At 41.0% G+C, this 12,834-nt stretch overlaps 1 protein-coding gene across 1 annotated transcript in view; it reads left to right on the plus strand.

The window, feature by feature from the left end:
• The window catches only part of LOC311128064 (leucine zipper protein 2-like), a 200,337-nt gene that overhangs the window by 172,219 nt on the left and 15,284 nt on the right, over positions 1-12,834 (plus strand). Inside the window, exons 8-10 of the mRNA XM_084160020.1 lie at positions 5,214-5,288; positions 6,398-6,565; positions 11,699-11,806. Of these exons, the coding sequence (XP_084016146.1) occupies positions 5,214-5,288; positions 6,398-6,565; positions 11,699-11,806 (351 nt within the window). The remainder of the gene's footprint in view (positions 1-5,213; positions 5,289-6,397; positions 6,566-11,698; positions 11,807-12,834) is intronic.

Below are 12,834 nucleotides of genomic sequence, written 5' to 3' on the forward strand. Positions count from 1 at the left end.
AATTTAACAATCAACGAGTCAAACCCCACATTCATTGATTTGGAACCAGATCTAACGACCTAACCACATTAATTATATTTTCCCCCTAATATACTAAAATTCCTTGACTATATCACCTCTGCTTCTGAAATAATAGATAGTTTATTATAATGCTTAATTCTACCACATGCCCTATGTACTTTCTCCCATCCCCACGTACGTCTACGTGTTTGGACAAGTCAACACCTATAATTTTATCCAATGACTTGTAATAAATTACACTCCCATAAAATTCATTATATTCTAATATATTCACATCAACCAAACCATTCATGTTTCTAATGATTCTTTATTGCCACAAATCAGTTAATCACAATCTAGTCTCAGCGGAACGAACAACAAATTACCCAAATCCTTCCCCTCAGTCATAGAATCCTCCGAGAATCGTATATGCTGGTCACTATTCACTGATCTTACGAAATTCTATGACAGGCATTGTTGTATGAAACTCCAAGATATAATTTACAAGAAAAGCTTATTATTCCAACGTATATATAATTATCATACACACCTCTATATCTCATCATTCAACTTCAGAATGCAACTAATTTACACCATTATACCACTTTTATTCCATATTTATACAATGTTGCTCTCAAACGCGCTTAATTACTATTTGTATAACCTACAGGAATATTTTATTCTATCAAAGGTCCCAAATTTGGAATGTCAACCCTATCCTAGTTATTATTTTACTGTAGTCAATTTATCATAATACTACATCACCTCTAAAGTTTCTAAATATAATGTCAGAAACATACCCTAAAAGATTGATCAAAATACCAATGCATAGACGTCATATGATCACACCGGTACACGTGACCTGTTCCTCCAACAGGTTTTATTCTACCCCTCCTGGTAACGTGAATTTTCTACACTCAGTTGGTCAATGAATATCCACGCACCATTTATTCTTCTCTTTCCTAATGTGAGATTGGGCACGCCCTTTCTCCATCAGACAGAAGCTTCAAACGACCTCAAATATATTTACTTTCCTTACAGAAAGGCTATTTACTTGCAGGATTTCTTATTATTCTCACTCACACAGATGAGCAGCCACTTGTGCCCAAATGAATCAGACAGTTGAATGACTCACAGCCGCCCAAGCAAACCACTCACCCACACAAGATGAGCAGACCTACTCTATTTAACACTTTCTCTATATTTTGAAGCCCTTGTGACTATTTAACCCGTTCACCTACTCAGGATGACCGGTGTTACTCCAATTTATGGTGTCACCTACGCCGGATGACCTAACTTTTTTACCTGATCGACCCTACCTAACTTTGGCATCACCACAACACAGGATGATGCCCCACCTACCCGAGCAGACCTCCAACAATGAATTCCTCATTAGAGCGGTAACCGTAGGTCCCAAATTTAGCCAGCCACCTGCCCGTTCAGCCCTCTGGAGCGCTAATTTTAGCTCTCCAAAGAGGTATCCACAGGATTTCTATTTATTTATCCCCCTAGGTGTTACACTTCCTCGACACACCTGGACTTCTACTACGCTTTCCTAAGCGACCTGTAAATTCTGCCCTATTTTTTCTGTTACACTTCCTCGACACAGAAAAAGAAGCAGTATTACACAGGATTTCTGCCTACCTAAGCAGCCTATAAACGATATACTTCCGCTACACGTTTATAGCGGTATTCGCAGGACTTAACATGTTATTGTCTGATCGCTCAACCAGATGGACAACCGCCCGTGCCGAAATGACCCAGACAAAGCGATCAGCCGGATGAATCAAATGAATCAAATGAATCAAATGAATCAAATCAATTGAACAGACGGTTCAGACAAACAACAGAGTGACATCGACATGTATTCTTAAATTCAAAAGCTCCTAGTCTCTAATGTTCTGGTTCTTAAATTTGGAGAGACCTTACTTGGTATTTCTGCAGCTGATGCCGTGCCCCGGATCGGACCACACAAACGTTTATACTATATAAGTAAGAACTTGGCTTACCTTTTAAAAGCGGCCGCTTTTGTTTGTATGGTCCGTCCAAGCCGTTTCATAACTGCAGATGTACACCGTCTCTGGACCCTTTTTTTCAACTCCTGGCAAGCTCGCCAAATATGTCGTAGAAATATTTGACTAAAAAAGTAGTCAACTTAAAAATATTTCTCAAGAGACTGCAACTTGTGAATTTAGAAATTAGACTTTTATTATTTGCATAACAAAGCCGAGCCTGCTCCATGGAGCAACTGTCTCTCTTTGGCTTAGAGATCTCTTATATACACACACAAATGCACAGTCATGTTTACATAGCATACAATTACTCCCCTTAGGGCAAATGATTAACTTATTTTAGTGCCACTCTACCCTTATCTTTCAACGTCCAGATGTCACATGTGGTTTACTCCAAAAGGCCATGGGCGCTTTTCCATAGGAAGCCTCTTCCCTAATCTCATTATATTGGTAGCAGACCCTTTCCCTAATCTCATTATATTGGTAGCAGACCCTTTCCCTAATCTCATTACACATACATACATTAATTTATGTTTACACACTGTATTGGCTATATTCCTTATTTAAACATACATCTGGATTATAGAATGTCAATCATGTTTACTATATTTTACTTTTGACATTTCCCAACATTTTGCCTTAATGATACATAAAATATTCCTATACCGCACCTTTGAATTTAAATGGGTTAAATGGAATAGTAACTGAACTGGACAATGACTGTGGGCCAGCCTCTCACATGTAGGCAAATATAAAATGTCCTTGTGCAAAATTAAGTATTTCTTGCAAATGTTAATTTTGTCTCGGGTACAGGAGTGGAGAAATGTTTAATCAAATCAAATCACATTTTATTTGTCACATGCGCCGAATACAACAGGTGTAGACCTTACCGTGAAATGCTTACTTACAAGCCCTTAACCAACAATGCAGTTTTAAGAAAATAGAGTTAAGAAAATATTTACTAAATAAACTGAAGTAAAACAATAAAAATAAAAATAGTAACGCAATGAAATAACAATAACGAGGCTATATAGTATGAAAATGTAGGCACTCACTAACTGTAAGTCACTCTGGATAAGAGCGTCTGCTAAATGACTAAAATGTAAATGTATATACAGGGGGTACTGGTACCGAGTCAATGTGCGGGGGTATAGGTTAGTCAAGGTAATTTAGGTAATTTGTACACGTAGGTAGGGGTAAAGTGACTATGCATAGATAATAAACAGCGAGTAGCAGCAGTGTAAAAACAAAGGGGGGGGGGGGGGGTCAATGCAAATAGTCTGGGTGGCCATTTGATTAATTGTTCAGCAGTCTTATGGCTTGGGGGTAAAAGCTGTTAAGGAGCCTTTTGGACCTAGACTTGGCGCTCCGGTACCGCTTGCCATGCGGTAGCAGAGAGAACAGTCTATGACTTTTGTGACTGGAGTCTTTGATAATTTTTTGGGCCTTCCTCTGACACCGCCTAGTATAGAGGTCCTGGATGGCAGGAAGCTTAGCCCCAGTGATATACTGGGCCATACACACTACCCTCTGTAGCGCCTTACGGTCGGATGCTGAGCAGTTGACATACCAGGCGGTGATGCAACCGGTCAGGATGCTCTCGATGGTGCAGCTGTAGAAACTTTTGAGGATCTGGGGACCCAGGCCACATTTTTTCAGTCTCCTGAAGGGGAGGGGAAGTTAGAGGGGAAGATACATCACATAACATTGTGCATCCAAGACTAACTGAAATCTTATCAGAAACACGTTTTCACAGCCTTCATTTCCATAAAAGCAATTCAACTGATGTCCTTTTGCATGGGAATGTTCATTACCCTGTGTTAAGATTTTTTCCCCTGTCCCTAAATGTCCAGCGAAGCCAAGTTGAGTAACAAGTAGCCTCCCAAATGTCTGAAATTATAAGCAGAAACATATCTATGAAATCCTTCACACCTATGAAAAAATATTTCGACATATTAGGACATTTTCGATTAGAGTCTGATGTAGCATGTATGTGCTAATGTACACCATGCAACAGGCCACAATACACTCCACATCTCCATAATAGCCATAGGTCTTACGTGAACTAACACCCCCACATAAAGTCTCCTACACATATCATCATTTAGACCTGAGCTTTAGCCATGGGTCTTGACACTGTTCATGCCAGAAGACGTTGACCTTGTAATTTGTGAACGTACGCCTGTACAGTATATCATTCAGAGAGCCCTGTAAAAGACGCGCCATAAACTTTCACAATGTGAAGTCCATCACCCGGGCGGTTTTACACACCCTCTCTGTAAATCCCCTCCTATTAAGCATGTCCTCCCTCCCTGATGAGTTCCTCAATATTGTAATGAGCCCTTCTAGAATCGGGAGTCAATTCATTTGAACTCAGTCAATTCACATAATGAATCAGATTCAATTTGTTCATAGGGCGAATAAAAACAAGCCTTTCTGAAATTTCCAATTTATGGATTTAATTTTAATTGAGTTGAGATAGAGTTGACCTCAATCCTGCTCTTGAGCACGCTTGATGGTTTTACCGGCGCCATTGTTTTCATTGACAAGATCAAACCGTTGGTGAAGAGCCATCTTGTTTTAGTCGAGACGGTCTTGAATAAATCTAGGTGGATCCCTTTATTCCCCCTTATCCTCCTATAGTATGTAATCCTAAAGTTTGCACCGTGAAATGTAGTGGTCTACACATTGAGCCGCTTTATAGGATAAGGTGTCTAGCAGTCTATAGCTTGGCTTACAGTTACCACATCATACAGGGATAAGTCGAGGATATGTATTTATTTTGTTAAAAGCAGAAGGGTAAAGGTAATCCTAAAAGCCAGACTGTAGGCTACATTTTCAGTCTGTTGGACTGTTAACTGTTGGAATACTGGAACTTGCAATTGCATAAACACTCTGCCTTTTTCATGGATTGTAAAAAGGTAGTTTTGTGATATATCAGTCGATTAAAGTACCACTCATTATTCCAATTCACTTTATTGCTCAAACAGTTGTGTGTACTGTTTTTATTGTAGGCTTTTGGGGTAATACCTTTGAGAGGAACAGAATCACCTAGATTTCAGCCAAAAGTGAAGCGCCTCTGCCTGAAGTGACCGCATAATCTATATTTAGTTGTCAAGACACGGTAGGTTAGGAAATTGCTGTGTTTGCAAGAGTACAACAGTTCAATTGTTTCAGCTCAAGTATCTTGTCTTTCCACAGGGACAGCAGCTAATGGATCTGGAGCACAAGTTAACCATTGCCAAAGAAGAGTTGGAAAAGGCCGCACTGGACAAGGTGGATATCATTAAACTTTTACTTCATCGTAATCCATAACATTTTAGTCTTTCACTTTGATATTTTCTCGTTTCATGTTTGTATTGTGTTTCTCCTCTTCATTTCTTCTCGGGGATAATGTTCTCGGTCTGACCTATTGAAAAACTATTTTGAGAGGTGCTTTTTACTCCTAAGTTACTAAATGAATAATTGGATGGTGTGAGAGTACGCTTATGCCGTACAGTTCTCTCGGCTCTATTTATATTTATGGATGCTTCGGAGAAGGAGCTTCATTGTGCTATTCTACAGCAGGTGTAGGGATGAATGCATAATTGTGGAACGGCTGGTGACCAAAATGCTCCTGAACAGCTTCTACCCCCAAGTCATAAGACTGCTGAACAGTTAATCGAATGGCTACCCAGACTATTTATATTGACCCCCTTTATTATGTATTTTTTTGTCTTTATTTTTTGCACTGACTCTTTTGCACTGGCTCTATGCACACTCACTAGACTCTACTCACACACTCACACATACTACACTGACACTGACACTCCAAAACACACACACTACATACGCTCACACACACTACATACGCTCACACACACATGCATATTGAAGCCAGGCACTCACACATAGACACACTTTCACACTCTTCACATATGCTGCTGCTACTCTGTTTATTATCTATCCTGTTTGCCTAGTCACTTTTACCCCTACCTACATGTACATACTGTATTACCTCAATTACCTAAACTACCTCGTACCCCTGCACATTGACTCTGTACTGATACTCCTTGTATATAGCCTCGTTATTATTTTATTTTGTTACTATTTCCTTTTTTATTTAGCAAATATATTTCTGACTTTTTAACTGCATTTCTGGGAATGGGCTCATAAGTAAGCATTTCACTGTAAAGTCTACACCTGTTGTATTCGGCGCATGTGACCAATAACATTTGATTTGATAACGGTTACATTTTATTAGTGGGTGGATATACAATAATTGGTGTGTAATTGAGGGAATTGTCAGATGAATGTAGAAAGGGAAGCCCCAGTGATTGTTATTTACTGTTACATGGATGGATGGTCAAATACTCATATCTGTTTGCTTCTGTTGCTTGGAACAGGAGTCTCAGTTGAAGGCACTGAAGGACACAGTGCACATCTGCTTCTCTGCTGTTCTGCACAACCAGCCCACCAGCAGCCACAGGTTCCCTGCCACCCCCACCCACTTGTTCAGATATTCCTCACTCGTCAACAGCTCCATAGTCACCTTTCAGCAGCCACATGCCAAGGTAATGCACATTCTGACCCCATGCAACTCCCGCCAGTTAAGAGGAACAGCAATGGGCATAAACATTGCAGCAGATTATCAATTTAGATTTTCGGGGGGTGACAACCACAGAGCCAAGTACCGATTTCTCAATTGAATGCCCCCAGTGTCACTCCCTGGAGAGGAGTTGTTCCGAACATAATTACTACTAAAGACAATAGTCGGGCAAATAGGATTGCAGAAATTGTTCAAAATAATAACATGTCCAAATACAGCAGGTTTTTGTGTAATTTATGTTACTCTTCACACTCTATTGCCAGGAAAATAAGACCCAATTATTTTAAATGTAAGGGTGTGCTATCGGCACTTGTTTTCAATAAAAAGTATAATTAAATGTGACACATTCTTTGTTGAATGTCTTTCAAAGTCATCTTCATAGAGCACTTAATAAAAGGCCAAGGACTTAATCCCCTGAGAGCAAACCAAGGGTGACAGTGGTAAGGGAAAAGTTATCTAGTGAAAACAGGATTATAACTATAGAGGACTCAATGACAGTGCTTCTAACCTGGGGAACCTCTATGTGCAGGTTTTCATTCAAAACGGTAACTATGATAGAGTGCACAGGGAAACACCAACAGGCCACAATAACTCAAAGTTGGGTATGTTGTGAGTGATTTATAGATAAGTAAGCATTTATTTTGAGGGGCGCTATTAGCAACTTGCTTACAGGATTGACAGCTGATTTGTTATACTGACACCTGACTGTCACTCTGATTCGTTGGGTAAGTACTGTCACAAGATATACAGTGAGGGAAAAAAGTATTTGATCCCCTGCTTATTTTGTACGTTTGCCCACTGAATGATCAGTCTATAATTTTAATGGTAGGTTTATTTGAACAGTGAGAGACAGAATAATAACAATAAAATCCAGAAAAATGCATGTCAAAAATGTTATAAATTGATTAGCATTTTAATGAGGGAAATAAGTATTTGACCCCCTTTCAATCAGAAAGATTTCTGGCTCCCAGGTGTCTTTTATACAGGTAACGAGCTGAGATTAGGAGCACACTCAAAGGGAGTGCTCCTAATCTCAGCTTGTTACCTGTATAAAAGACACCTGTCCACAGAAGCAATCAATCAATCCGAGTCCAAACTCTCCACCATGACCAAGACTAAAGAGCACTCCAAGGATATCAGGGACAAGATTGTAGACCTACAAGGCTGGAATGGGCTACAAGACCATCGCCAAGCAGCTTGGTGAGAAGGTGACAACAGTTGGTGTGATTATTCGCAAATGGAAGAAACACAAAATAACTGTCAATCTCCCTCGGCCTGGGGCTCCATGCAAGATCTCACCTCGTGGAGTTGCAATGATCATGAGAACGGTGAGGAATCAGCCCAGAACTACACGGGAGGATCTTGTCAATGATCTCAAGGCAGCTGGGACCATAGTCACCAAGAAAACAATTGGTAGCACACTACGCCGTGAAGGACTGAAATCCTGCAGCGCCCGCAAGGTCCCCCTGCTCAAGAAAGCACATACACAGGCCCGTCTGAAGTTTGCCAATGAACATCTGAATGATTCAGAGGAGAACTGGGTGAAAGTGTTGTGGTCAGATGAGACCAAAATGGAGCTCTTTGGCATCAACTCAACTTGCCGTGTTTGGAGGAGGAGGAATGCTGCCTATGACCCCAAGAACACCATCCCCACCGTCAAACATGGAGGTGGAAACATTATGCTTTGGAGGTGTTTTTCTGCTAAGGGGACAGGACAACTTCACCGCATCAAAGGGACGATGGACAGGGCCATGCACCATCAAATCTTGGATGAGAACCTCCTTCCCTCAGCCAGGGCATTGAAAATGGGTCATGGATGGGTATTCCAGCATGACAATGACCCAAAACACACGGCCAAGGCAACAAAGGAGTGGCTCAAGAAGAAGCACATTAAGGTCCTGGAGTGGCCTAGCCAGTCTCCAGACCTTATTCCCATAGAAAATCTGTGGAGGGAGCTGAAGGTTTGAGTTGCCAAACGTCAGGCTCGTGACCTTAATGACTTGGAGAAGATCTGCAAAGAGGAGTGGGACAAAATCCCTCCTGAGATGTGTGCAAACCTGGTGGCCAACTACAAGAAACGTCTGACCTCTGTGATTGCCAACAAGGGTTTTGCCACCAAGTACTAAGTCATGTTTTGCAGAGGGGTCAAATACTTATTTCCCTCATTAAAATGCAAATCAATTAATAACATTTTTGACATGCGTTTTTCTGGATTTTGTTGTTGTTATTCTGTCTCTCACTGTTCAAATAAATCTACTATTAAAATTATAGACTGATCATGTCTTTGTCAGTGGGCAAACCTACAAAATCAGCAGGGGATCAAATACTTTTTTCCCTCACTGTAGGCCTAACATCCTCCACCCACCCAAAAATGGATGATAAGAAAAATAAATATGTATTGTACTGGAGCAGGTTTCTAGATCATTAGTATCTTATCATTAGTAGCTTTCCACAGTAAATACAAAAGTTATTTACCTTATAAAGAGTACAAATGAAGGTTTGTGTCTTACTTACTCTGCCCAAGGATATGTAGCAAAGTTTATCAGCAGCGTTGCAAAGAGGATGAACCTTTTGAGGGCATTGACTTTTTCAGATGAAACCGAAATTGAGATAAGTTCTTCCATCACATTCATCTGTTCTGAACTACACCCCATTCACTTTATTTATACGCTGTGCAAAGTCATGTTGGACCTAATCACAGTTTATATCAGTCAACTACTGCGGTCATATCAAAATCAGAATATCGAAGTCAATCACAGCTCTGTTGCAGTTTCTTATCGGCCCTGATCCTAGTGAGCAATCCTGTTTCTCAGAGGCTTTTCTCCCTGATGCAGTCAGAAGTCATTCTGCTTCTCTGTGTGTTGGGTGTCGAGCTAAGAGCCTTGACGTTAGCTATGTGCCACCCAGAGGACATTACAGCTCTTTCTCAGAACGCTCCAATACCCCTCCACACGGAAGCACCACATAAAGCAAGTAATGTAATGGCCACTTTATTTCCAAAGATATAAACCATAGTCAATGTTCACAACGGCAGACGATGACTCCATTACAGCCGATGTGAGTGAAATGTGCTGGGCCTCATCTCATGTTCCAAGCCAAATGAACAAGGGGTTGCAGGGGTTGAGTGTGGGGGGTGAAGGAGGGTAGTGTGTCTGTCAAAAGGAAAGACGACGGAGGGAAAACATACTTGTTCAAATATAGGGATCTGCTTATGCAAATCAAATCTGTACTTCTCACTTGATTAGCATACAAATAGCTCCACTCCATCCTGAGCAGTCACTACGGCCATCCGATGCTGTATCCACGGATACTGTCTGCGGCATGAATCAAAGAGGGTTCTCCTCACTGTAAAGATTACTAGTTCTCCCCATCTGTCGTCGCTGTCTGTTCAATGTGAAGGGGCCCACATCTAATATAAATCACTGGCAAAGATGGCCAAAAATGGGGACCACTGACAAACGTAACACCACCCCACATTTCGCTTGTTCATTTCCATGCGCTATTTCCTCCTTTTGCGTGAGGAGAACTGGAATGGACTCAATATGCTAAGGCAGGCTGGGCCTCTTACAAATGTAATCGAATGTATCCCATCAGCCCTTTCATGGGCCAGTTTCCATTGAATATTTGGTTATCTATTAGCTATTTAGTAGAAATGAATAGCTGCTAAACACATTCTGTTGGACATGCTGATATTTGTTAGTATGCCTGACTAGCCCGACAAGGGCCATTATTGTCTGTGATCAAAAGGCAATTATTTAGCACAGAAAGCAATATAATATTACATCATTGAAATTATAAAAAAAAAAGCTTTAAAAGCCTACCATTATTTCCTCTACAGCTTTACAAAATATAACGCTTATGTGTGTATCAGCTACCCTCTCAGCATCATGTTCGGTATTTGAGTTCCTAAACATAATGGGCCTTAATCTCCACTAGACAACCATTACTAGATAAGACTCCAGTCTTTGGCTGCAGACACAATCCCCTGCCGGTGAAAGATTCATTAGTGAGAGGTTGCCGGGATCAGCAAGATCAGGGTGGAAGTCTCATCATATTTAACAGGCCGAGGAAGGAAGCCAAGTCTTGTGGTGGTGATAGCATGCCATTTTCATCCAAGTAATGGGAGATGATGTGTGGAATGTGGATTCTGTGGAATGCTTGGGGCAGTAATTTACTGCCCGAGGAAAAATCTGGATCTTTATTTGCTGGCTCTCTCTCTGCACTTCCCTTTTGACTTGTTGATGGTTTCTCTAGCTGAAATCAGTTGCGGGGGTAAACAGTGAGTTTGTTTTTGACATTTATTTACAGTGTAGAGAAGTATTGCTATGGTCAGAACGCATTGGATCTCTTAAAATATGCAACATTCATTTGAATGAGTTTAAATCTCTCTTTTAACGAAGTCCATGAGATGGACAGGAATAATTAATGCGGATTGAAAGTGCAACACATGCCATGAAACTGCGGAGTGAAGTATTCAGAAAACTATTTTAAATGTTTTGGTTGATTTTGGTAAGATCTCTGCAATTTACATATTTCTGTCTATTTGAAATGTTGTTTTTGTTCATATTTCTGGTAAGATCTCTGCGCTGTGAGAGCTGTTAAGAGAACAGAAAATGAACTCTCCAGGCCAGCCATCCATGCATGACTTTCTAAAGACATGTCCCTTGAGTGCAGGACCGTTGGGAGCAGAAAACCATTTCAGCAGGCACTCATGCCCCATCACTGTTCCATTGAATTGTCCTGGCCCTGATGGATACTGCCAAAAAGCACTGAAATAATACATGATACGTCCATTGAAATAGGTCACTTCAAGAGGCAAATTCAAAATAACTTTTCTAATAAAAAAATCTGTATTTTTCTCTATGGAAAGTAGCCGTGGTAGAAGCAAAAATAAAATCCTCAGGGCTGTCCAGTTCAATGAAAAACAAACCGCTTTAAATGCACCTCAGCACCAAATCTCTTGTCATGGTCTATTTCAACAGAGCTGCACTGTGTGTCATGGCTTATACCAACCTTACCCATACATGTCATGTTCCACCTTCCATTATTTAGAATTTCTAAACAACTCCTTTTTCTCTCCCGCACTTCTTTCTCGCAGGATATCCCGAAAGTTCAGAGAATCATCACAGCCAGTAAATCGCCTGCGAACATTGGGGTAATGAGGAGAAAAAGTAGTCCAGGAGTCAAGGATTGCCAGATGGAAAAGGTGAGCCTTTGGACAAATTAAATGGTAATAGCCTATTTGTGACCCTCAGGCCCCAATCCAGTAGGTTCATCTGTTCATTAAGTTCCTTTTAATCCTTCAGTCATTATGGATCACTGGCAACTTTTACCCCAAAACGTCTTTCTGTTACACCGGCACTGCGGCTAATTTCAGATCACAGGATCTGGGTCAATCAACGACTAATCTGTGAGGCTTGGGGCAGGCTTTCAATGTCATTGGAGAAACTGGAGAAAAATCATGTGTTGTAATGGTTTGTATATTCAAGAAATCAGAAATACACAGCCGGCCACTTGCACGTTTCGCTGAAGATACAAACAAACTCAAGCCACTTTTATTAGACAAATGCGATCTCATGCTCTGCATTGTATGTATGGTTATGATCCTTGGATGAGGAAGCCGAATATGACTGCCCAACTCTATTGGATAGTGCGGCAGGGAAGGGACAGTTCCAGGGAGGAAGGTTCTCCTTGACACGTGGTTATCAATAACCATGACAGAAATTAGGTGGGGGGACGCTGGGGAGAGACAGTGCATGGTCCAGCGGATCCTTCCCCGAGAGAAAATGACCCTCTATGGAGAAACGTGTTGAAAAGATATTCCCGTAATGAATCCGTGCCAAAAACAATGTTTGCTCCTGTCGTGTTATTGATATCATTTTGGCGGGGCCATAAATGGGGAAATCCTGCAGCAAAGAGACCTGTCCCCCACAAACACCGTCAAGTTCTACTTGTCTTCCACTGCGTGATTGGATGAGATGGAGAGAGGGAGAGAGATTAGAAATGAGTTATGAGTTATGAGTTTATAACAACTGTTATAATGCGCTATAAGTGTACGTCAAGGCATGATACATGCATTTATAAGGCATCGTGTGTGTGTGCGCGCGCGTGTGCCTCATAGAAAGTGTTACCATGTGTTCTCTTACAATGTGCACATTTAGGAATTGATTTACTGCAATCCTTAAATCTCCTTTTTATAGGCAGCTTCACCAACCACCCTTAGCACTTTTAATA

The sequence above is a fragment of the Coregonus lavaretus genome (genome assembly GCF_964263955.1).
Source record: "Coregonus lavaretus genome assembly, chromosome: 4".
Taxonomy (NCBI): Eukaryota; Metazoa; Chordata; class Actinopteri; order Salmoniformes; family Salmonidae; genus Coregonus; species Coregonus lavaretus.